Source organism: Penicillium antarcticum (assembly GCF_028974205.1).
Source record: "Penicillium antarcticum strain IBT 31339 chromosome Unknown utg000003l_segment0_segment0, whole genome shotgun sequence".
Classification (NCBI taxonomy): domain Eukaryota; kingdom Fungi; phylum Ascomycota; class Eurotiomycetes; order Eurotiales; family Aspergillaceae; genus Penicillium; species Penicillium antarcticum.
Window position 1 is genome coordinate 1469235 of NW_026695301.1, and position 22948 is coordinate 1492182.

Below are 22948 nucleotides of genomic sequence, written 5' to 3' on the forward strand. Positions count from 1 at the left end.
ATATTGTGCACTCCAAGATTTGGGCCATCAGCCAGCCCTGGGTGTGGTGAATCTCACGCGTTTTATATATGACAAAAAAGTGCCGCAACAGGTGGTACATGTTGTGTGGCTGCAATCGCGAGGGTTGATCGCGTCAGCTATGTATGCCGTGTGACTTCCACCTGTTACATTAGTGAGGAAGAGACACATGGTCGTTTCCCTATGTGGTTTGTCCTTATCTTCGTGGGAATGCCACGTCTTGAACGAGGCAAAAAGTCTGAGACGGTGCAAGCTAGTTACATTGAGCCATTGTAGTAAAGGAGGTGGGGACCAAGGGAAAATGTATGCTGTATTTCTTATTGACATCGCCAATGCCGGGATTACGAAGAGTTGTAGCAGCGGACCTGGTGTAAACATTTCTCATGTAAAGGAGACAGGCCCATTAAACAGTTGGTCTTGGAGGGGGGGATTTATGTTAGCGAAATCAAAGCCCCAAGCAAACTTGCATATAATCATTGGCATTGGCAAGATTGTCTTTATTCATTTCATTATGCTATCAAAGATAAGAAATATTGAAAGATACGATAGAGTCGGTTGAGGAAGTCAAATCCAGCCACCTCAAGCTACAACCATGTCGCTTTCGGATGGAGGCCGCGCTACAGTCAGCATCTCCACTCGCAGGGGTGTGCTTCCGCAACATGCTCTATCCAATCGCAGTCCCCAGGAAAATGCAACGACGGGACTCCTGATACAAGCACAGAGCGCCTTGAATACAAGGGATACCTGGAATGTGTACTCGATCGTATCGCCGACAGTCTCGGGCCGTGCTAACTTCGAGGTCCGTGAGTGCTCTAACATCCCTCTGACTGCCATTCAGGGCCTTCAAGGCAGCAGGCTTAGATCAAAATTCACGAAGGTGTTGCTCCACCATGAACGAAGAAAAGGAGCTTACGGGCGCGTCGACGGCTGAGGAAGAACTCGACATCATTCATCGTCAGCTTCACGTTCCGACCGTGAATGCTTCCTTCTTCTCGTTATTTGCCTATGCGACTACGAGAGATCTCGGAATCATTGCAGTCAGCACTCTTTGCGCACTGGCTGCAGGAGCTATCATTCCGCTTCCCCCTGTAGGCTTCCCAGTACCAACATATACAATCATCGGCGGCTAACTTTTCGTAGATTATTTTTGGCCGACTATCGTACATCTTTGCAGGCCTTGAAGATGGCAGGTCAACAGATCCCAATTCCAGCCATCTCATCAGCTACTATTCATTGTTCTTTGTGTATATCGCTATTGGGGCATTGGTGGTTTGGTTTGTCTCAATTGCAGGCTTCAGCTACACTGGAGCTCGTGTAGCCTCACAGGTTAAAGTGCAGTACATGGAATCCATCTTACGTCAAAATATTGCGCTGTTTGACGATATTGGCACCGGGCAAATGCTGGCTCAACTGGGTGCCGATTTGAATACTATCCAGGATGCTCTTTCCTTCAAACTCTCACTCACATTGAGTGCCGTCGGTACATTACTGGCAACCTACATTGTGAGCTTTGCACTTTACTGGAAGCTCACTTTCATCCTTATTTGGTCCATTTTCCTCAGTCTGGCCCTCCTATACGCTGGTAATCGAATCGCCGTCCATTACTCCACTCGGTCCATGGAGGCCCAAGCCACCGGGAGCTCCATTGCAGAAGAGGCCCTTGGCTCTATTCGGAGTACTACAGCACTAGGCTTGCAACCGACCGTGGTGGACAGCTACGATGGCTGTCTTGGCGTCTCACAGACTGCTGGCTTTACTCTCAAGGCTCTCATGGGCACTATGGTGGCTATCACAGTGGGAACCGGGTACTTGAATGTGGCCTTGGCTTTCTGGCAAGGATCGAAGTTCTTGGTAGACAAACAGACATCCTTCATGGCCGTGGTCGCTATCACGTTGATCACCAAAAGTGCCGCCTTCTGTGTCTTGGGCGTGGGTCAGAATGCCGAGACATTCACAAATGCCGCTGCTGCTTCTCGGAGACTGTTTCAAATAATTCGTCGTGATTCGCCAATTGATTCCACCGCGTCTTCCGGGAACAAGTTGGGACGTATAAGGGGGGACATCGAGATGCATAACATCAAGCATGTGTATCCGATGCGGCCAAATGTTGTAGTCACAGAAGACCTGAGCCTCTCATTTCCAGCTGGAAAGACAACAGCCGTGGTTGGTCCATCGGGATCGGGTAAAAGCACTATCTCCAAGCTTCTTTTGCGTTTCTATGAGCCATTGAATGGTCAGATTACCCTCGATGGACACGATATCAAGAGTCTCAATGTTCGGTGGCTACGGCAGCAACTGCGACTTGTCAATCAAGAGCCTTCTTTGTTTGATACCACAATTCAAGAGAACATCGAGTATGGTTTTGTTGGATCTCCATTGGAGAGGCTACCGGCCGAGGAGAAGCAACTTCGTGTCGAACAAGCAGCTAGGATTGCCTGCGCCCACGATTTTATAATTGCGTTGCCTGATAGATATCAGACAATGACGGGCACGAAAGGGTCTAAGCTCTCAGGAGGTCAGAAGCAACGAATTGCCATTGCTCGAGCGCTTGTCGCGCAACCGAAGATTCTCATTCTAGACGAGGCTACTTCAGCTTTGGACACCAAAACAGAAGCATCCGTTCAAGCTACGCTGAAACAATCCAGCAAGAACCGAACTACTGTTTTGGTAGCCCATCGCCTTTCGACCATCCGAGATGCTGATAATATTGTTGTGTTGAAAGCCGGCAAATTGGCGGAGCAAGGAACACACGACGAACTCATGCACAGACGAGGCGAGTACTTCCATCTCGTTGAAGCGCAGCAGTCTGGTGAGGACGAAGAGAAACCCAACAATGAGCTCGAATTATTGGGAGTGGATGAGAGTACTGCTATTCTCGTTGCTGAAAAACAAGAAACCTTCACAGAAACCAAGCGATTCGATGTCGCCACGGATGACTCCAACACTGACCAACACCCCTCAACTCTTGCTATGACCCGTTTTGTCCTCAGTCTGAACGCAAAGCAATGGAAATGGATCCTCATTGGTTTGATAAGTTCAGTCATTGCCGGACTAGAGGAACCTGCGTCGGCCGTTCTCTTTGGCAAGGCCGTTGTTGCAATCGCGCAACCCCTAGACCGACAGAACACCATCCGATCTGATGCGGGCTTTTGGGCATGGATGTTCTTCTTGCTTGCCGTGGTGATGATGATCGTGTTTTCCATCCAAGGCTCCGTTTTTGCATTCTGCTCCGAGAAGCTAGTCCGCCAGGCACGTAAATTGGCTTTTGCCCAAATGCTCCGACAGGAGATGGCATTTTTTGATGAGAAGGGCAATACAGCAGCTGCGCTTTCGAGTTTCTTATCAACTGAAGCTGCAGATCTTGCAGGTGTCAGTGGTGGTACGCTGGGAATGATACTCATTGGCATCTCGACACTCGTCTCCGCATTGGCTGTGGGTCTTGCATTTGGCTGGAAATTGGCCTTGGTATGCTCGTCTGTTATTCCTGTGTTGATTGCAAGTGGATTCATCGGGATTTGGGCCTCAAACGAATTTGAAAGGCTTAATGAACAATACACCCGCGCTTCAGCCGAGTATGCGGGTGAAGCTATCGGCGCCATTCAGACGGTAGCCTTGCTCACACGCGAGAGTGATGTATTGGCCTCTTACGAAAAGAAAGTTGAAGCTTCCTCAGGGGAGGGAACAAAAGCTAATCTGAAAGCCTCCCTCGTTCTGGCATTTGGGCGAGCAGCAGTGAATGCGTGCATGGCGCTGGGCTTTTGGTATGGAGGATCGCTGATTCTCAGCGGAGAATATACTCTCTTGCAATTCGTCATTGTCTACTCCTCCATCATCACAAGTGCTTATTCCGCTGGACTAGTCTTCTCTTTCACTCCGAACATCAGCAAGGCTAGGCGGTCTGCCGCTGGTCTCCAGGCATTGCTGCAGCGAGAATCCATCATCAATCCTGATTCCAGTGACGGACAAAAGTTCGAAACTCCACCAAAGGGCCAAATTGACTTTTGTAATGTGAGCTTCATCTATCCAACGAGACCAGGCCATCTGGCACTACGAAACGTCTCGTTGTCTATTTCCCCGGGGTCTCGAGTGGCACTGGTTGGCCACACGGGCTGTGGAAAGAGTACCATAATATCGCTGATTGAGAGATTCTATGACCCAAGCAGCGGTGGCATTTTCTTCGATGGACAGCCTATCTCCTCGCTCTGTGTCACAGATTACCGACGATGTATCGGCTTAGTGAATCAAGAACCCACGATGCTTCGCGGCTCTATCAGGATGAATTTGACTGCAGGCCAAGGGGATGGCATTACAGACACCAATATCGAGAATGCCTGCAAGCAAGCTAATATCTACGATTTTGTTTGCTCTCTGCCGTGAGTCTCTCTGTATCCTAGTATTCTGCACGATGGCCTCAGATCTAATAGTTCGCAAAACAGAGACGGTTTTAACACTGTAGTCGGAAACAGAGGCGACCAACTCAGCGGTGGCCAACGGCAACGCCTCGCGCTTGCTCGTGCTCTAGTCAGGAATCCAACTATCTTGCTCCTAGATGAGGCTACTTCAGCGGTTGATGCACAGTCCGAGGCTCTGATTCAGGAGGCGCTCGACCACGCAGCTCAAGGTCGAACTACCATCACCATTGCGCATCGGTTAAGCACTGTGCGAAATGCGGATGTTATCTATGTTTTGGATCAAGGGAGTATCGTTGAACATGGATCCCATGGACAGTTGATGGAGAGAGGAGGGAAGTATTTCGAAATGTTTACTGCATCGGCAGACAGCAGGTGAGAAGAGTACAAATCTTAGCAGAGCTTTAACCGAACTATTGAATTACTTCGGATTTCTCCTGTACTAAAGTTATCAATATAAACTTGCCTTCGCTACATCAACTGAGTCCATCACAGAGACCAAACTGTGTTCTGCTATCAAAGGTCTAATCAGACACAGCTTCACTAGCAAGACTTATTAACCATTGGATTATGTTATTTTTTTACCAAACAACAAAAACAAGACGAACAAAAGGTACAGAAGTTCTGGAAGCCCCTCATTATCCAAGCGTTGTGTAAGGGCACGCGGGGGCATAATTATCATCCATAATAAAATATTGCTTGCATTCCCGGCCAGTCTCATCTCCGTAATTCTTCAATTCTGGGCTGACAGCCACATCATCATAATCACTCAACAGAGTCCTCACTTTCGAGATAGCCGACTGTTTCTTCAGCTGGGTAGAAAACAGAATATCGAACACAAAGTTGGGCTGGAAAACGATGCAGAAGCAAGGTGCATATCTAGAACGTCTCTTGGAATGACCAGGTGTCAAGGCGGCACTAAAGATGGGCTGTCCATCGAAACACATTCGCCACATAGGAGTATCGGTATCTGTAGGGATATGGCCGGGCCAGGGCTTAGGATCTCGTGCGCGTAGGCCACGCAGACAATCCCAGTATTTCTGGTAGTAGTCCTTCACACTCAGTGGTGAGGTGGGGATGGGGAACAGAACTACCATGCTAGTGTTTGGTCCTAGCTCCGAGTGAGGTGTTTCGAGGTATTTCTTCAAAGCAGTAGCCATGACTTTCATATTCTTATCATCACTCATATCGTCAGACTCGATGAAGATGTATCGGTGCTCGCGGGCTTTGAAGCCTTTTGTCGCATATATACAGGGGAAGGCAACTGGGTCTTCCGAGAGAATGGCTGTCTGGAAGGCATCGTAACATTGTCGTTGCCATGTCGATTCATTGAACCCCTCCACATCTTGTCTATATAGATCAAGCCGTTAGATAATTCCTGAAAACGGGACGACACAGATATCTCACCTGTTCAGTAGTCTCAATTGGCCTTCTTTCTGCGGGTACTGTGGAGTTTCTTCACTGAAGAGTCGAGAGGCCCATTTGAAATAGGGCCTACTGGTTGTATCTTTGTTGAACAAGGCTCGTAAAACAAAATATGCAACAGCCAAAATGCAGACGGGACCAACTAACGCCATCTTTTCGAGAACTGAAAGTTGAGTTTGTACCAATTTCCGCCTCGACAGAGTAGCATGCCGAATATTTAAATTGTACTCACAATTTTTTTTAAGAAAACCTGCTCTGCTGCTTGAATTTTTCAGCCCATTTACCTGTGCAGGAATCTGTTACATAACAAGTATATTCTGTCAGGGGTATATACAATATAAGACATGCTCTAGAACACGACAAGTGAATGGCACAGGAGGCTGGGGATGGTAAGCCTCAGTGGGCATTTCCAGTAGCATTCTTGCGAACCCTTACGTGCCCCGGATGATTAGACAGGAGCGCTTGAATATTCCCCCGAGGGAGGCGCGGAGGCCCACATTACAATAGATTTAGTGCAGTCAGCAAATCCACATCATTGCACGTAACCCGCTGTTCATGGCTAATTCGTGGAAGTTTTCAGGTGGTCAGTCCACTTGTTAGCATATGCAGCTGATCGCTGACTGTGCCCGTGGAGACCGTGGAGACCGTGGAGACTGTGGAGCCCAGGTTTCATCTGGACATTCCCATATAGAATATCGACCTGGGAAGAGATATTCCAAGTGTCTGTTAATAGGCAACTGAAAGCGCAAGTAAAAAATTTCAATGAGCTCATGATATTCCGGGTTTCAGGGCGTTTACGAATCATAATGTTGAAGTAAGGTGGTCCTACCGGATGGGGCTGAGAGATCTACCCGGGCCGCTGCCCGTGGTGGAGCCCCCCATTGGTGACTCTCGGGGTTTGCCAGGGTTCTCACCTCGGTTTTTTTCGCTCTCGCATTCATCTTTTGCTATAACCCCCCTTCTTGGAGGTTTTCGCGTTTCGACTTTTGCTTTTTGATTGCTTCCATTTCTTGAGTATCTCGTACCTCATCTGCCGTCTACCCTTCCAATTGCCCCTTCGCAGCTATGGACTATTCCAAGGCTAGCGAGCCTCTGCAAATGCCCCCGATACCGGATCGGACGAGCATCCAATCTCATTTGGACAACTATGGACTGGAATACACCCCAGACGGCGAGTTCATCCGGTGGTCAGCTTCAAACATAAACCATCCTCGGAATTGGCCTCTTCTGCGGAAGATCTACGACAGCAGCTTGATTATATTCTTGGATCTCTTCACGTATGCCCCTTTTTAAAGCCATGTCCTTTCATTCACCCTGTCCGCTTAATACTGACGAGACACCTCACCATAGCACTGCCATCAGTACCGCCGGAGTGAGCTATAGACAAGGCCAAGCCACGCGACCGATTGACTAACCTCGAACAGAGCTCGGCAGCAGACCATGCTCGTCATGAATTTGGAGTAGAAAAAACCTTGGCTCTATTCGTCTTCGTCTCTGTGTCAGTCTCATTGAAATTCGATCTTCTACCTGCTGTTAATCGATTGTACATGCAGGTATCTATTGGGCCAAATGGTAGGCGGGATTATCTTTCCTCCCTACTCCGAAGCGTTCGGCCGCAAGAAACTCTACATAATCAGCACTGGCTTCTATAGTATCTTCTGCGTGATAGTTGGCATTGTACCTTCTATTGCGGGAGTGGTGGTTGGCCGATTTTTTTCGGGCTTCTTATCGGCGATACCTACCATCGTCGTGGCAGGCAGCATTGAAGACATGTTCAATTCGAGAGATCGGATCTGGCTGATATTCCTATGGGCCATGGTCGCAAACTTAGGTCTTGCATTGGGTCCTATTATGAGTATCTATATCACAGTGCATCTCGGCTGGTGAGTGGGAAAGCTAGTGGGATGATAACTTGTGTGATTGCGAAGCTGACTATCCGCATCAGGCAATGGGTCTTCTACGTCGCCGCCGTGGTCACCGCCGTGATAACCATCTTCCTCTTTGGAATACGCGAATCACGACCGTCGCTACTTCTCGATCGTGAAGTTGCCAAGATCCGCAAGGAAAGCGGCAACAACACCTTACAGGCACTAAATCCTGACAGTACCCCGGACTTGAAGACGTTTGCGCGAATGGTTCTCTTCCGTCCTATTCAGCTCTTCTTCACAGAGCCTATCGTCTTCATGGTGGCAACGATGAGTGCAGTCGCATTTGCCTTGATCTATCTATTTACCGAGGCCCTCCCACCAATCTACGAATCGATGGGCTTCTCCAGTACATCGTCCTGTCTACCTTTCATTGCAATCTGTATCGGCCTGGTGTCGGGACTGCTCACCCGGATACAAGATCATCGCACCATCGTCAAATATGAGGAGCAGGGAATCCCACTGAAACCAGAGCACAAACTTCTCGGCTTCTCAATTGGTGCGCCTGTGTTGGCCATAGGTCTATGGTGGTTCGCATGGACGATACCCCCTCTGGTCACTAACGTTCATTGGGTTGTTTCTACTATTGCTCTTGTTCTTATCGGATACGCCCTAAATGAGTTCGATTCTGTTCTTGCAGGTTATCTCGCTGACAGTTACCTGAGTTATGCTGCCAGTGGATTTGCAGCCCTATCCCTCGTTCGGTCGTCTATGTCTGCTGCTTTCCCTTTATTTGCGAGGCAGATGTATGAGGGGCTAGGCGCAAACGTCGCATCATCGATCCTGGCTGCGCTGGCAACTGTGTTCTGTATTGTCCCGCCTCTATTTAACAGATACGGTGAGCAAATCCGGGCGAGAAGTAAATTTGCTCGATACAGCCTACAGGTGTATCAGGAGAATGGTGTGGATAAGAATGGTTACTGAGCTCTAGGCAAATTATGCGCTTGAGGCAATGTATATATCCTTTAATGTGTTTGTGATAAAATTATCAGTGCTTTGCAACGCCTGTGGTCTGATGGGAGTCCTGCGAGGGGTCTTAGAACAGAGCCCGAAGCCCTTCACTGCAGCCTTCAAGGATCACTCGCTGGTAATCAACTAGGTCTTACTCGGGTTCTGAATTCTCAAAAATCCGAAATTCCTTACTCATTTGCCAATAGTTAAGTGTTCTGTGTGTCAAACCAGGAGTGGAACTATAAAAGGCACCGGTAGCGCTGTATGTAAAATCCGAAGATATTTGTAATGAGACCGAGGGCTATTTACAGTTTGAAGTGTGTATATATGACTTGATTTTTATTGTTCTATTTAATTTGGACGATCACTTTAAGAGATACTCGAGGACAGATAATACTCCTGGCCTTTGAAACAGCGATGAAAGGACTTATAGACCTCAGGGCTCATCCAGCTCAAGCAAGACCCATATATTCTTCCTTCGCCAAAGACTCCCGTCGTCCAATGCTCTGAGAATCAAGATAAGGCCTCTCACCAAGACCAACAGCACGGTGTCCAGTGCGCGGTCCAAGGTTATCATAATCCCACGTCGCAGCATGGTAGACAGAGCGGTTATCCCAAATAGCTATAAAACAATCAGATATTGAACCAGAGATCTCCAAGAGAGAGGACCTACCGAGATCATTGGGGTTCTGCCAGCGATTGCGAACTTGTAAATCATGGTTCTCAACAATAAGAGTCACAAACCAATCAAGCAAGTGGCGACTCTCCTCTTCGGAGAGATCATTAATTTTCTGCACGTGTACACCCACAGCGAAAACACTCTTCCACCCGGTAACGGGGTTAGTGCGGATTACGGGGTGCACAGCACTAAGCTCTTCTCCGACGTTCTCGGGTGCACCACGGGGACCGGGATGGACGTTGAAATGGTGTTCTTTGGCGATGGCATTGAAGCCTGGTTGGGCGTATGTTGCTGTGAGACCTTCGAGGAATTTCTGGTAGGGTTCGGAAAGACGGTCGTAGACCTCGTAACCAGACGCCCATAGAGTATCTAGAGGATGAACATGCTTAGTTCTGGCCAGGTATTGAGAGAGTGGGATATCTTGGGATCTTACCACCACCAGTCTTGGGTAACTCTGTCAGACGCAGAAGGGTATAGTCACTAGGAATAGGCTCGAATGTAATATCGCTATGCCACTCCTTCCGGCCAGTCTGCTTGCGGTCCCGGCGGAAGTTGGTATACAGCTTCTGGCGTTCAACAGAGCTAATCACGCTGATCTCATCATCCTTGACACTGTTATCACGGCTCGAGTTGACAATGGGGTGGATGTGCAGTCCGGACGTGCTTGGCTTGCCTGAGAGCTCGCCGAGTCGCTGGACAAGCTCCTTCTGCAGGTCATTGTCGAGGTCGTTTTGCTTGCGGAAGAAGACGACTCCTCGCTGCGAAACTGGTATTTTTCTTTGAAAAGTCTGTTCACATAGGTGGTTGGTAATGTGGCTTACTGGTAATGGCAAGTTCACGAAGTAGGTCATCAGAGTTGGGAGCGCGGAGGAAGTCCTTCAGGTTGGCATCGGGGAACTCACGTCCAATAACTGGAGTGACATCAAAAGACTCGAAGGCATCAAGAACTCCGGTTTGCTTTAAGGGCTCGCGAGCAAGGCTTTTCAGGCTAATCTTCTCGTTGATGATGGGGACTACCGGGGTGGTAATTTCGACTGTTGCGGATGCCATTATTGTAGTGGATTTTAAGAGAAATGGAAAAGTTTGTGTTGAATTGAATTGTACACTGAGAGCGACAACTGTCTTTTATACATCAAACTTCTATTATCGATGCCGAATACCCGTGTGCACCTTCCAGACTTCATAGATCCCCGCAGACCTAGAACGTGGGAATTGTCGCACATTTCATATGGAATCACGTCTTTCTTATCTGATAAAAATTTGTTTTTTTTTCATGGTTTTATATTCGCCATTTACCCTGGGAATCATGTCACTTCCCGCCATTACCAGTTGCAATGAGATAATTCTGAGTGGAGGTTGCGCAACTACAATAACAAATTGCATACAACATTCCATTGCAAGCGAAATAATCATTTAACCCATTCTTACTTACTCAGCTATCGCTAATGCTCATTACAATTTGCTATCTTCATACTGATCCAAGCACGTCATGTAGGGTCTTACTCGTGTCCTACACAAAAGGGTAGCATCGTATAATTCAGTGCATAATTCAACTACTATAGTACAGTGGCAGGCTACATTTGGTTTATACGGTATAAACATAGTGCTATATAATAACTCGCTCTTGATTGCTCTATCGAACTAAAACGCACAGCCACCAATAACAAACAGACAGAGTCATGTTTGACATATCCACACGAACATCGTCACCATTTACCTTTCTAGCATCACCCAGCACTCTTAATGCGCAAATCGGAAATCCAGTCGCTTATTACCCTCATCTTTAGTGTTTGCCAAGTAATGGGCCTTTTCGCCGTCGGTCATAGCGTTCCACTTCTTGTCGCGGCTTGAATTGCGCCAGACATAGTAGACTTTGGTCAATAGATAGACGAAAATATTCGATACGACCAGTCCTACCAGGACAAGGTTGCCTCTCTGATAGCGGGGAGCGTCATCTACACCAAGTTAAAATTCATGACAGCGTGTGGTAAGCGGGAGAGAAGACGAACCGGTGCGATAGATGTTGGAAGCGATGATTCCCGAGGATTGAACGCACATGTTATACATGGCAGCTGAGACTGTGCGAGATCGGACGGCGTTTGAGTTTCGAGAATTCCATCCGACTTGGATGGCGTGTGCTGGGGCTTTTTAGTAATGCTATATGGTGCCAGACTGTGGAGGAGAGCATACCATTTGGATAGGCCAATAGAAGAGTCATAATCACCCAGACAGTCCATTTATTGACGGTGGTGATATCAACAACGTACAGATATATCACGAACGGAAGTGCCCAGATTTGGCCGATCATTGACACCAGAGTCAATTGTTTCGTGATTTCAGAAACACAAGTCAAGATCAGAATGAATACTATGGAAAGGAATTCGGTGGGAATAGCTAGAAGGTTGGTGACGAAAGTGCTGAAGCCCAGACCTTTGAGCGTGAGCGTAAGATACTGCTTGGCTGTTGTCATTGGAGTCCCAAAGGTGAGCCCAATCATGTACAAAGGCCACAGATCGTAATCTCTGAGACTCTTCCAGAGCAATTTTGGCGTGATGGGCTCGCGATTATGCATGGTGCCTTTGCTTGGATCGTCACGGATCACTCGGTTGACGATTATAGTCTCCTCACTGTTAATCAATTTAGCTGGTGTGAGTTGTAGGTCCAGATTTTCGGTGACTTGCCGCTTTGTAAACCACCCGGACTTTCCTCGAGCCCAATTTGCGGTTTGGCATGGGCCCGGTGGCATCAGGATAAAGGCGGCGAGACCGAAAAGAAGCGTCAACAGGCCCTGAGATCGTTGTAAGTCGTAAAAAATGATAACAAGGAGATGTATTCTAACCTCAAGCAAGAAAAGCCAGCGCCATCCTGATTGACCTTCCACACCACGAAGGTGCAAAAGACCAAAGGCCAGGAATCCAGCAAGAATATCTGCAATATTCATGGCAGTCCAAAAGAAGCCCAGTCTAAGAGATAGCTCGTGATGCTTGTAGAAGTAGGAAAGATACAGAATGACCTGTTCTCATATTAGCGCAGTCCATGACCAAAGTGCGAGTTGACATACATCAGGAATGAATCCACCTTGTAATATTCCAAGAAGAGCGCGGCACACAAGGAAAGAAGTTCGTCCATTCAGTGCATATTGTCCCATCGCAACGGCAGACCAGAGAATCATCTGGCTGGGAATCCATCGATCAGGTCCTACCCACTTACTAACAAGCTGGGAGGGCAACTCGGCGCAGAGAAATGAGAGTTTGAAAACGGTATTTCCAAGGTTGTAGTCTGCGCAAAGATATTTATTCGCCTTATTATCCTAACAGGGCATCGATGCCTTACCATTGGTAGTCATATGCAACTCAGGAAGCATATCATCAGTCAAAGCCTGTTGAAGATTGGACCGATCCAACTCCAGTGCCATGAACATGAGACAAGTCCAAATCATAATCCGCACATCTATCTTCCGAATCAACTTATATTCTTCGCCCCATGTCCACCGCGCAGATGGGTCAAATCGATGCAAATTCTCCCAGTCCGCGCGGGGCTGGTATGCTTTCGCAGTATCGGGGTCGTCAAAAACTGAAGGCTGAGTCGCCACTGCCTCAGAGTTATAACCTTTTCCTCGTTGGAACCAGAAGCGGCACTCTTCGTTTGGCTCGCCAAGGGGCGCAATGTCGAGGCTGGCGGAGGAGTCCGTCCCGTCCAGAACAGATGAGACGTATTCTTGGGGGCTTTTCTTCGCGGAGTATACCGTCGACATATTGACAATCCAAATAACCGAGGGCAGTATTATTGAGATTTCCGTCGCTGGGCGCTCAGGATGCGCTGGATTTGGCGCAGATTATCTCTCTTTATACTCGTCTTAGCGGTGTTATTTGTCGGTCTATCTTTCCTTGAAATTTGCACTTTATCGCATCCAGCAGCTTGGCACTAAGTTGCATCATCTTGCCAAATATTTAGTGATGTTTATCTCGAAGTTCTAGGTAGTTTTGTGAGGGGTTAAGAACTGCCAAGCGTGGTGGTGAGAATGGCATCTTGGTGGCTAGAGATCACACCATTCAGCTGGTAGACCCTTTCATGTACTCATGATCAAAGCAAGAACTTCTATAAGTATAGGAGTCCTTAGCTAGGTACTGTCTGCCAACCGAAAAAGCACATGGCTGTATAAATTTCGCTTATGATTGCTACGATATTTCTTCCAGCCGTGTGTCAACACATATCTCTGACTGTTTTGTACGAAGTCGGCGAAGTGTTAGCCTACATTGATGAACTTGGGCAAAATATTATGTGCGTTTTGAAATACCAAGCAAGCATAAAAACCACAGGGTCTACATGGGGCATAAACATAGCAAGTATTCATATCAAAGCTGCGCTTGTCTAATGCATACTAAATAGCTTCATCACATGTACAAGTAAAAGGAACACGAGAGCGCCACGGGCAGACAAGTCAAGATGCCTATGGAAGGTACACCGGACGCAACACTGGCGACTAGTATATCAGAAGATAAGAAAGCATTCCTGAATAAATGATCTCATGCAGACCACGGTCGGGCTTTGGAAATGATTCGGTACTTCGGCATTTGCTAGAGAGAAGTCGCAGCCCGAATTGTTAGAAGATAATAGGCGGGAAAATTAGAGCGCTGGGATGTCATTTGGGGTCCAATTGGCTATATATATCTTTATCTAATCAAGGGTTCAAGAAGGGATCGAGGATCAAGTAGAACTGGGCTCGATCTCATTATCACTCACATGGCCACTCAGCCCTACAAACCTGAAACATCCCGCAAGGCAGAATGCTGAGTAACGTGACATCAAGTGATAAAAAAAGAACGCGATGACCCTTGATCCGAATCGAGTGACATGAAAATCATATACAGAGAACCATGTGTCAAACGTCCCTAATAGGCAGGAGTCAAAAATAAACAGCCCCATATTTGGGGCATTGACTAGTGAGCGATGCGGCCTGATTCGTGGGGTCTACCCATTTGGAAGTTGAGCATTCCAACATCGGTAAGCCCTTGGTTTCAAAAGCACAGGGATTCGATCGTCAAACCCCGTTAGAGGCCGGTCAAGTGGGTAACCAACATAACCCCATCCCGGGTCGGAGTTTAAGAGGACCAGCCTCACTGGAATCGATTTTTAACCCCACTTGTTGCTTGAGCTAGGACCAGTGATGCTGATCTCCCACCCTCCTCAAGCCTCTGGCATGAGCGAAACTCTTTTGGATGTGGGGGAAATAATTATACTCACCCGTCTCTGAGGCCAGTAATTGAAGCTTGTTTTTGTTCACATTTGGAATTGCCTTGGTTCTAACGTCAATATCAAACTCTCCGAGGTTCGCGTGCAAGCAAGTGGGCCTCATTGTTGGGGTTATTTTGGTTAACCCTATCGATACAGTAGACAGTTGGCTGAGCCACCAAAAAAAAAAAACACGTTAAGGTTGTTTATCTACACGTTAATCTTGATGCCGCAACTTTGAGGCAGCGAGATCATGGTAAATTATTGAAGATAGCTATTCTTAGCATTTGACAAGATTTACATGCTGGGTTATTTCAGGTGGTGCATAATTTGCTTGAGTCAGGACCCAAGGAAGGCATTGCTAGCAATAATCCGAATCAACATGAGGAGGGGGCAATGTTTGAACTTCAATCATTGCTATGACGATCAACCTATTAATTTTCCGCACTGATCAAGGCTTATTAAACCCTCGAAATAAGGCTTGGTGCGGCCGCCAAAGCTGGGAAAGATGCCTGTCGGAACGAAAAATTGCATATGATTGCCGATGGCCGTTCATGACAGGAACAAAAGTCTCTTTCCTATTTGAAATTATTTTGGATATCTAAATATATTGCACTCGCATGGGCCAACAGTCCATTTGGCCCCCACGACGGCTACGGCTCCTCCCTGATGTAACACCAGATCCGGTTCCCGTGGGTCATGGCAGATCGCGGGTCGGTGTCATTTGGAAATCCCCTATAGTTGTAGCCCGTAAGGCTCACAAGAGGCTGAAGACACACTGGTCTTTGAGGGACCATCTTAGTCTGCAAAGAATGCAGACAATGTATTGTCTCCTCGTAGACTCGGAAGTACCGGACATAAGCTCGGAAGTGGGGACGCGACTTAGGGCACGGAATACCCCTATGTTTCTGCGCGTACATGCAACTTGGACATCAAGTGGACCTTGCCCGGGCGTGTTGAGCCTCTGGAAGTTCCTCAATGCTCGAGACCCGCTGTAGATCATCCATTCTGAACCATTCCGGCGCTGATCGACCTCTCGGAAGCGATATGGGCACCGCGCCCTTTTTCCGACAGCTTGTTCCAGCCAATTAGATCAGGTTTTAAGTGTTGGTTTTCATAACTCAGCCCACATTGATCAATGCTGGTAACAGTTGCGACACTAGCTGTACAGGGCTGTCCTCCATCGTGTTGCCAAAAGCAAAAATAACTTCACAGCCTCGCGCAGCTCTGCAGATTTTACAGTGAATATAGTAATAACAAGCGCTGTCTAGATGGGGCCGTGTTTGATAATTTTGAACTCGGATCGCCCCACTGCCAAAGTTGACCTGGTTGTCACGACGAGGTATCTCGTTTTCAGATGTGTAGGATTGATGCCTAGGTGAAAGACGAAGACTCACACCGCAACCCTATATCTTTAACATGTAAAGTGTACGACCAGTATGGTGGGAACCAATGAGAATACCTCAACATGTGCAGCCAAGTCGAGTCTGAGGCTCTGATCGCCTGCTAGGAAGGGGATGATCCCCATGTTCAACAGGACTAAAATTTACCGGCCATTGTTCTAACTTGATATCACCGTGTGGGCTGAAAATCAAAATCACCAGGCATTTCTCGGGTCCGTTTCAGGCGTACTCCTCTTGACTGTTTGGTGATAGTTCGCTTTCAAAGATTGATCATTTGGGGTCTGTTTAGCCCGTGGGTCTTCCTTCCTAGCGGGTCCCTCCGAGCTTTACCCCCAGCTTATTTCTTTCTTATCATAAAGCCAACGTCTCTCGTCGTTTCCTCAGCAGAGATACTCTCATCATTCACATCTAAACTTAAAAACCTTACTAAATTCATCCCTCTTTGGTTGACTCAAGCCACGCAGCTTGTATACTTCGAGATTCGTGCCAACATGTCTCCCCTCACCAACCCCTATGACGCGCCTTTAACATCCTACAATACTCGACCTTTCGATACTTCCCAGATCCTCAACGGCGACTCTCAGGAATCGGAAATATGTATGAGTAAACAAAATAAGGCACGCTCGTCGTCTTTATCAAATTCTAGCCGCGTCAGCAGGGCTCTGAAGGGCAAGAGAGTACATATGTGCGAGTACCCTGGATGTCCAAAGGTAATTGCCCAAAAAATTGATAGGTCTCGGTATTAACCTATTCCAGGTCTTTACCAGAGCCGAGCACCGCAGACGCCATGAACTCAGCCACCAATCGAGGAGGCAATATACTTGCGCACATCCCGGGTGCGGAAAGGCATTCCACCGTCCCGACTACTTAACACAGCACATGTCTCGACAGTGAGTATCACTGCGATGCTCTATGATTGAAATAGAAGGCTAATGGCCATGACAGCTCCTCATCATCCCCTACAGTCGGAAGATATTGCGCGAAAAGCGACACATCATCTCGCCCATCGAGTATCCAGGAGATGCAGTCGCACACCATTCATTCATCTCCCATGCCTTTTCAGCTTGAGCCAAACGGCTACTCTCGAACATGGGGAAGCATGGATTCTTCTATGACATACTCCCAGTATTCACCAGCTCAAAGTCAGCGCCACTCTCCAGTATCGGTCGATGGACACAGTTCTCCTTACTCATACACAAATGAGAGATCCAGCTCCCCGCTATCAAACGATACATATACCGATCATTCCATTCAATACCCTGCCTCGGGTCTTCCCGTCGAGTTGGTTACTAACATCGACCAATACCTCCGCAGCATCCTCAGGCCCGAGGCTTTCGCATTGTCTCATCAGCAGATGAATCCTACAATGTGGACTGCGGAGACAATTGAGATGGATCCAATTTTGACTAAGCCTGAGAGCCCTGTGAGTTACACCCATGTTTACCTCGAAAACCAGAATCCTTGTACTGATTTTCTTTCCCAGGAACTGTCCTTGTACTCATGGCCTCCCGCGCACGGGTTATCATACGATAATATAAGTATGAGCCACCTTCAATCTACTCATCACTGAGACTTTGCATTGCGTACCTTCCAGTCGCTACCCTTTGTTGCATCTAAGCGTGTTTTTATATACCAATACCTTCGTTTTTCGCGCTCATCTAAGCATCGATGAGCAATCATGTTTCAATTTCTTGGATGTTTTCAGTTTTTTATGTTGTTTTCTTGTTTTCATACCATGATACTACGGCAAAAGCCGGTTCGAGACAAATTCCTGTGCAATGAGCGCTTTACAGGCTACGCAAACACGTCCATCATGTGAATTTATGCTATGATAACATTTCATTGCATGTTTTATACAACACTCAAAAATAGACTACATCTTACCACCCATTCTACAGTACGTTCAAACAGGTAGTTTGAACAAAATGCCCCGAGTAAGTTTAGCCCTGCATCTAGAACCAGTCGATTTGGATAGACCTAGATCTGCATTCACCATGGAACGCTGCAATGTAATTATCAGCCGAGCGGCTATCTTGGTTTGATAGATTGATCTATTAATTTGCGACGGTCAAAGTTCTAATTGCGATTTGATCACTGTACGTACATTAATTTAATGTCTAAAACCGGGCGTCACAGTCTTCAAAGCCAAACGAGGATAATTGAATTAATGTCAGTCAAGGAATCAGGTATTTTAAGCATTTCTGTTGATCTTTTTAACATGCTGACAGCTCGGGAACCTAAAATTTAAGCTTGTACCTTAATTCTGGCAGCTCGGTCAACGTCCGAGGAGCGGTTGCCGATCTGCATCTGGGCATGCATCATGACTTTACGCACTGACACTGTTCTAATCTTTGTCCATCCAGATGATATATGTCATATCACTTGGTTACAAGGCTGATAATTATGTTGCAGCCTCTTATGTCCTGGTATGGCTCTTGTTATGGTTCGTTATGATGCCATTAGTGTCTGGTTCGAGGTGTCACACAATAGAAGCCTGCTGGCAGTGTTATGAAGTGTCAGACAATCTCTTTACGAGACCATCGTAGTTATTGTACTACAACAGGAGCTCTCAGTTTGTTCCCAGTGCAATGGGTATTGGACAATTTCTTTACAAAATCCTCAAACTGGGTGTGCCACTTCATGCATTATTTACTACCTAAGTTAGCCTCTCTTCTTATGCTTCTTTTCCACTTCTTGCCACCCATATTTAAAGAGCCTCGGGTGAGCCATTCAGATCACATAAAAATTAGGGCTGGGAAAGGACTTTTGACCACCGTTGTATTGCATGCATGTTTGAGCCGTAACTTGCCCTCCTGTTCGCCTCCTTTTTACTCATTTTCAAGCGCCTTGGGAGAATTAATTAGATTATATAGAGGTAGGTCTATGAAGGACTTAAGACCATCGTGATATTATCAACATTTTTCATGTAACAAAGCATGACCACGAGTATCGTCGCTCCAAGGGATTCCAAATTATGTACAGCTCGAGCCCCACGAGATACTGCAACTCAGTATCATTTCTTTTGTTCTTTCTTACAAACCATTCTCCATGACGGGTCCGTCATAGACTTTTCTCGCACGGACAAAGTAGTACACAAGACTGAGGATAATAGTTCCTACAGTTCCAACCACACTGAAGTTCATGGTCTGAACATCCACCACCCAGCTTGTTGGCCAGAAGGTAAAGAAGACAGCGATGGTCATGTAAATCAAAGCCCAGACATTGATCAGAATGCCCCAGATACCGGGGATATGGAACGGACCCCACACGAGCTTTGCGCCCGCGGTGTTGACGACAGCCGAGTCACTGCTGCGGTTGGAGCTGATACCGCCAGTGCAACGGCGCCAGAGAAGAAGACTGCCGACAACCATGTAGGATAGGTAAAGACCAGATATGGACATAGAGCATAGATCATTGAACGCGACCGGAGAACCGATGTTGATAAGAGCCAGCAGGCAAGCGACCACGGATGTGAGAATCACTGAGTACAATGGCACAGCTGATTTCTCGGTGACCTGCTATCATTAGCTGGGTGTGAATTGGGGTAGGGGCGAAATTGGGTTGAAATAAGAACATACCTGACTCCAGACTCTCCAACCAGGAATACCTCGGTCACGGGCAAATGACCAGAATTGGCGGGATGTAGATGCTAGCATGCCAACCGAAGTGGTAGCACCCATGGTGGTCACGATAGAAGCCATGACGGTAGTACCAGCTGTGGAGCCCGTTGCCTGCTTGAAGATAGCCATGAAGGGGTATCCCGTGGTTGACTTGAGAGCTTCCTCAACATCACCCATGCAGAAGAGCATGGCAATCAGCATACCGAATCCCATTGATCCGTTTATCAGGACACTAAGCATGATCGAGCGCGGGACGGCGACCGAGGCATTGGTGATTTCCTCGGACATCTGGAGACACGATCAAGTCAGTCCGGCTCTGAAGTTTGATTGAAAGAGAAGAAAGAACTCACATGAACTGCCGCATCACCCCCTGCAAATGCGAAGATGCAACCGACCGTGCCAACAAAGAAGGAAAGTCCCTGAGTTGGGAATCCTCCCAAGTTGAGGAAATCAGTGAATACTTCCTTGGCGTTACCATGGTCGGCCATGTAGGTCAAGGGGATGAGAATCGCGAAGAATCCCAGAATATGAAGGACCAGAATCATGCCCTCAAAACGGGGAAGAACTTTGCCTCCGACGCTGTTGATGCCGACAGAGAAGGCAACTACAGCCCAGTATAGTAGAGTTCCATGCCAATTCTTTGGGTTGTAGTCATTGTTTGTCAATGCGATCAAGCCTTGAATCAGGGTACCGACCAGATAGCACGAGGTTGCGAATGTTGCTTGCCATCCGATGACTGTGAGCCAGCCTGTGGTTCATGTTAGAATCCAGGATCGATCATGCTCTTGTATCTTCCAACCCACCTGTCAAGTAACTCAGTAATTTCATCCAAGATGGAGGTGCTAACATTGAACACCAGTGGTACTGGCCTCCAGATGTCGGTGCCCTATAGCGAGTTAGTCTCCGTTGTATGCGCCACAAGAGAAGAATTTGACACCTACATTGATACTAGCTCAGAAAGGATCACAAATGTCGCTGCGACACCTGCCCACACGAACAGGAATCCATATACTGCACCAGCCGGGCCACCACTTGAGAAACATCGTCAGTACTGCGCTCGCGATGGTCGGGATCGGTCCTTACTTCTGGTATGCTTGCAAGAAAAGGCTATGGAGTATACGTTAGCGCACTTCCAATGTATAGACATATCCTGGGAGTCAAAATCACTCACACGACAATTCCTTCCCACGTAATCAGAATTGTACAACTGAAACCAAGCATGGACATCAATCCAAAGTTTCGCTGTTTCAGTCAGTCCCGATCACAATTCACGTCCTCGACGAGATCCAACCTTCAGAACGGGGCGCTTGCCCATCCGTGCCAAATTGGCATCGTCCAGCTCCTTGCTGGTCGGAGGGTCGATCTCCTGCATACCCGAGGTCGACATTTGCTTAGAGTACTGAGACGGCATCCTTAGTGCGAGGATGCCAGGATGTCAGAGAAAAAAGCAAAGCTAGGTCACAAGTTCAGAACGTCTAACGCAGGAAGAAAATATTTTAAACCTGCACCATGCTTGCATGTGGGTAACGCCATCTCCATGCGCTGTCCACATGGTCAGGGGTCATGAAGAAAGCTAGCAAGGGCAAGATGCCACTAGGATTATTGGTTTCACAGTGGAATGAGCTGATGCAACATAAGGCGTACGGATAGCCAGATCTGGAACGCCCAGAAACCATTGCATAGAGGGTTTGCGCCTAGGCCAATCAGGTGGAAGGTTGAGAGGAAACTCTGACTTTCGGCCCCGAACGGCTAAGCGGATGGCGCTAAATATGCACGCTAGATCCTTCGCTGCGACTAGCGCAAGTGGATAACATGAGATCCTTGTCTTAATGTTGCAGTACCTTAGCCCCGGGTATTCTAGAATCTACAAATTGGCTTGTGACATTGTGGTCTGTGGGGATTTCTGTTACTAAAAATTATATACAAAGTGGCAGGTTTAGGGAGTCTAGCCCGCGTTTCACGATGCATAGTTCATACCATAAAATTATATTGGTCCGCGCTTGCGTGTTTTGGTTTCATTGCCGAAGGTCCTCGGTCACAGTCCAAGTCCGAGTCTCCACGATAATGTGAGACTGGCTAGACTGGCTTTCGGCATCGTCGTCCGGCGCCGATGTGACCAACGTGTGGTGGGTTCCTTCGCGCGGCATTGAGACGAGCTCATGGGTCTCGCTTCGAGTGTCCTGAGTCCGACGGGTTGCTCTGAAGGTAGTCATGCCGTAGGTCTTGTGCTTACTACCATAGCCGTTGGAGCTCGACATTTCAAGACTCATCCCGGACGACCGCAGATTGTCTAGGAAAGGCTTGAATTGTGGGGAGCACGCCGTGACTATGCTCAATGCTTGGGCCATCTGTGTAGAGACGGCGACTGTCCAGGTATCCAACGATGGGTCTTCCGACGAAAATGACTTGCTGGCGTAGACAAGTTGGCAAATGATCGCGACAACGACACTATATAGGTAACCAAAGGGTTAGTTAGTGATGCTCATCGGAAAAAACAATCTTGACCTCGTACACGACTCGGATGAAGAATACACTGAAAAGGCCAGCCTTTCTGCGGAAGTCTGTCTGGATGCGAATGATGACTAGCAAGGCTTGAGCAATGATTCCAGCCTCTGATAAAACGTTTGTGATCCCGAGATAGTTCCACCAAGCGCTCTGGCACCGTTAGCAATTGCTCTGGGATTCAGAGCATAACAACTAACCCGATCAAAGCAAGTCCCGTTCATGTAGTCCCAAGTGCGCGGCAGATGGCACTGAAACGAAGCCGTGATAATGCCGATGATGGCCCAGAGTCCAATCAATATTCCCAGCACAAGAGCAAAGCGACGGTCCAAGGATGCCGGAGTCAGATTGCGGATAAATACCAGCAACGACAGTTTGGAGCAACATATGCTGGCAATGAATAGAATGATCGCGGCGAACTCAGACTAAGGGCATCCGTCACATTAGTATCTCATGAAAAGAGACCCAGTAGGGCTCGTACCTTCATCATGTTGTCCACCTTGATCTCAGCCAACAGCCTGTAGTGCTGACCGAGGCCATTTGCCGTCGCCAGAGACACTGCTATGGACTCCGCGATACAAAAGACGATCGATGCCGCGGCAAGTCCATCATCGAAGGTAAACTTGCGAAAGAAGAGATACTTTGTCCCAAGCCGAGTTAAGACACTCAAAATCGCCGTCACTAGCATGAACCAGGTCAAGACATTGACTGCGGGGGTCCAGGTATTCTTCAATTCGGGATGCATCACGCTTGTGGGAGGGACAAGGTAATCAAGGACGCTGTG

General features: G+C 47.6%; 9 protein-coding genes across 9 annotated transcripts; 4 read left to right on the forward strand and 5 right to left on the reverse strand.

Moving 5' to 3' along the window:
- Nucleotides 1-610: 610 nt before the first annotated feature.
- Nucleotides 611-879, forward strand: N7508_003264 (uncharacterized protein; the record flags this gene model as incomplete). The annotated part of the gene is made up of 2 exons (XM_058461330.1): nucleotides 611-821; nucleotides 857-879. The coding sequence occupies 2 exons, from the start codon at nucleotides 611-613 to the stop codon at nucleotides 877-879; spliced, it is 234 nt and encodes a 77-aa protein (XP_058321907.1).
- Nucleotides 880-908: 29 nt separating this feature from the next.
- Nucleotides 909-4806, forward strand: N7508_003265 (ABC transporter ATP-binding protein; the record flags this gene model as incomplete). The annotated part of the gene is made up of 3 exons (XM_058461331.1): nucleotides 909-1106; nucleotides 1159-4391; nucleotides 4455-4806. The coding sequence occupies 3 exons, from the start codon at nucleotides 909-911 to the stop codon at nucleotides 4804-4806; spliced, it is 3783 nt and encodes a 1260-aa protein (XP_058321908.1).
- Nucleotides 4807-5065: 259 nt separating this feature from the next.
- Nucleotides 5066-6734, reverse strand: N7508_003266 (YqcI/YcgG family protein; the record flags this gene model as incomplete). Its single annotated transcript, XM_058461332.1, has 2 exons — nucleotides 5066-5777; nucleotides 6682-6734. 2 exons carry the CDS (start codon nucleotides 6732-6734, stop codon nucleotides 5066-5068), a joined length of 765 nt encoding a protein of 254 aa, XP_058321909.1.
- A 183-nt stretch (nucleotides 6735-6917) lies between these two features.
- N7508_003267 (uncharacterized protein) lies at nucleotides 6918-8701 on the forward strand (the record flags this gene model as incomplete). The annotated part of the gene is made up of 5 exons (XM_058461333.1): nucleotides 6918-7129; nucleotides 7203-7224; nucleotides 7277-7350; nucleotides 7406-7735; nucleotides 7798-8701. 5 exons carry the CDS (start codon nucleotides 6918-6920, stop codon nucleotides 8699-8701), a joined length of 1542 nt encoding a protein of 513 aa, XP_058321910.1.
- A 479-nt stretch (nucleotides 8702-9180) lies between these two features.
- On the reverse strand, nucleotides 9181-10457 carry N7508_003268 (TauD/TfdA dioxygenase family protein; the record flags this gene model as incomplete). The annotated part of the gene is made up of 4 exons (XM_058461334.1): nucleotides 9181-9350; nucleotides 9402-9776; nucleotides 9841-10173; nucleotides 10229-10457. The coding sequence occupies 4 exons, from the start codon at nucleotides 10455-10457 to the stop codon at nucleotides 9181-9183; spliced, it is 1107 nt and encodes a 368-aa protein (XP_058321911.1).
- A 690-nt stretch (nucleotides 10458-11147) lies between these two features.
- N7508_003269 (putative MFS transporter) lies at nucleotides 11148-13161 on the reverse strand (the record flags this gene model as incomplete). Its single annotated transcript, XM_058461335.1, has 6 exons — nucleotides 11148-11362; nucleotides 11417-11545; nucleotides 11598-12195; nucleotides 12247-12420; nucleotides 12469-12686; nucleotides 12741-13161. 6 exons carry the CDS (start codon nucleotides 13159-13161, stop codon nucleotides 11148-11150), a joined length of 1755 nt encoding a protein of 584 aa, XP_058321912.1.
- A 3372-nt stretch (nucleotides 13162-16533) lies between these two features.
- On the forward strand, nucleotides 16534-17612 carry N7508_003270 (uncharacterized protein; the record flags this gene model as incomplete). The annotated part of the gene is made up of 4 exons (XM_058461336.1): nucleotides 16534-16752; nucleotides 16799-16932; nucleotides 16988-17465; nucleotides 17526-17612. 4 exons carry the CDS (start codon nucleotides 16534-16536, stop codon nucleotides 17610-17612), a joined length of 918 nt encoding a protein of 305 aa, XP_058321913.1.
- Nucleotides 17613-19074: 1462 nt separating this feature from the next.
- N7508_003271 (putative GABA permease) lies at nucleotides 19075-21073 on the reverse strand (the record flags this gene model as incomplete). The annotated part of the gene is made up of 8 exons (XM_058461337.1): nucleotides 19075-19557; nucleotides 19621-19950; nucleotides 20013-20410; nucleotides 20466-20548; nucleotides 20604-20693; nucleotides 20746-20769; nucleotides 20834-20904; nucleotides 20954-21073. 8 exons carry the CDS (start codon nucleotides 21071-21073, stop codon nucleotides 19075-19077), a joined length of 1599 nt encoding a protein of 532 aa, XP_058321914.1.
- Nucleotides 21074-21677: 604 nt separating this feature from the next.
- On the reverse strand, nucleotides 21678-22909 carry N7508_003272 (uncharacterized protein; the record flags this gene model as incomplete). The annotated part of the gene is made up of 4 exons (XM_058461338.1): nucleotides 21678-22110; nucleotides 22175-22317; nucleotides 22365-22589; nucleotides 22646-22909. The coding sequence occupies 4 exons, from the start codon at nucleotides 22907-22909 to the stop codon at nucleotides 21678-21680; spliced, it is 1065 nt and encodes a 354-aa protein (XP_058321915.1).
- Between the last annotated feature and the right edge of the window lie 39 nt (nucleotides 22910-22948).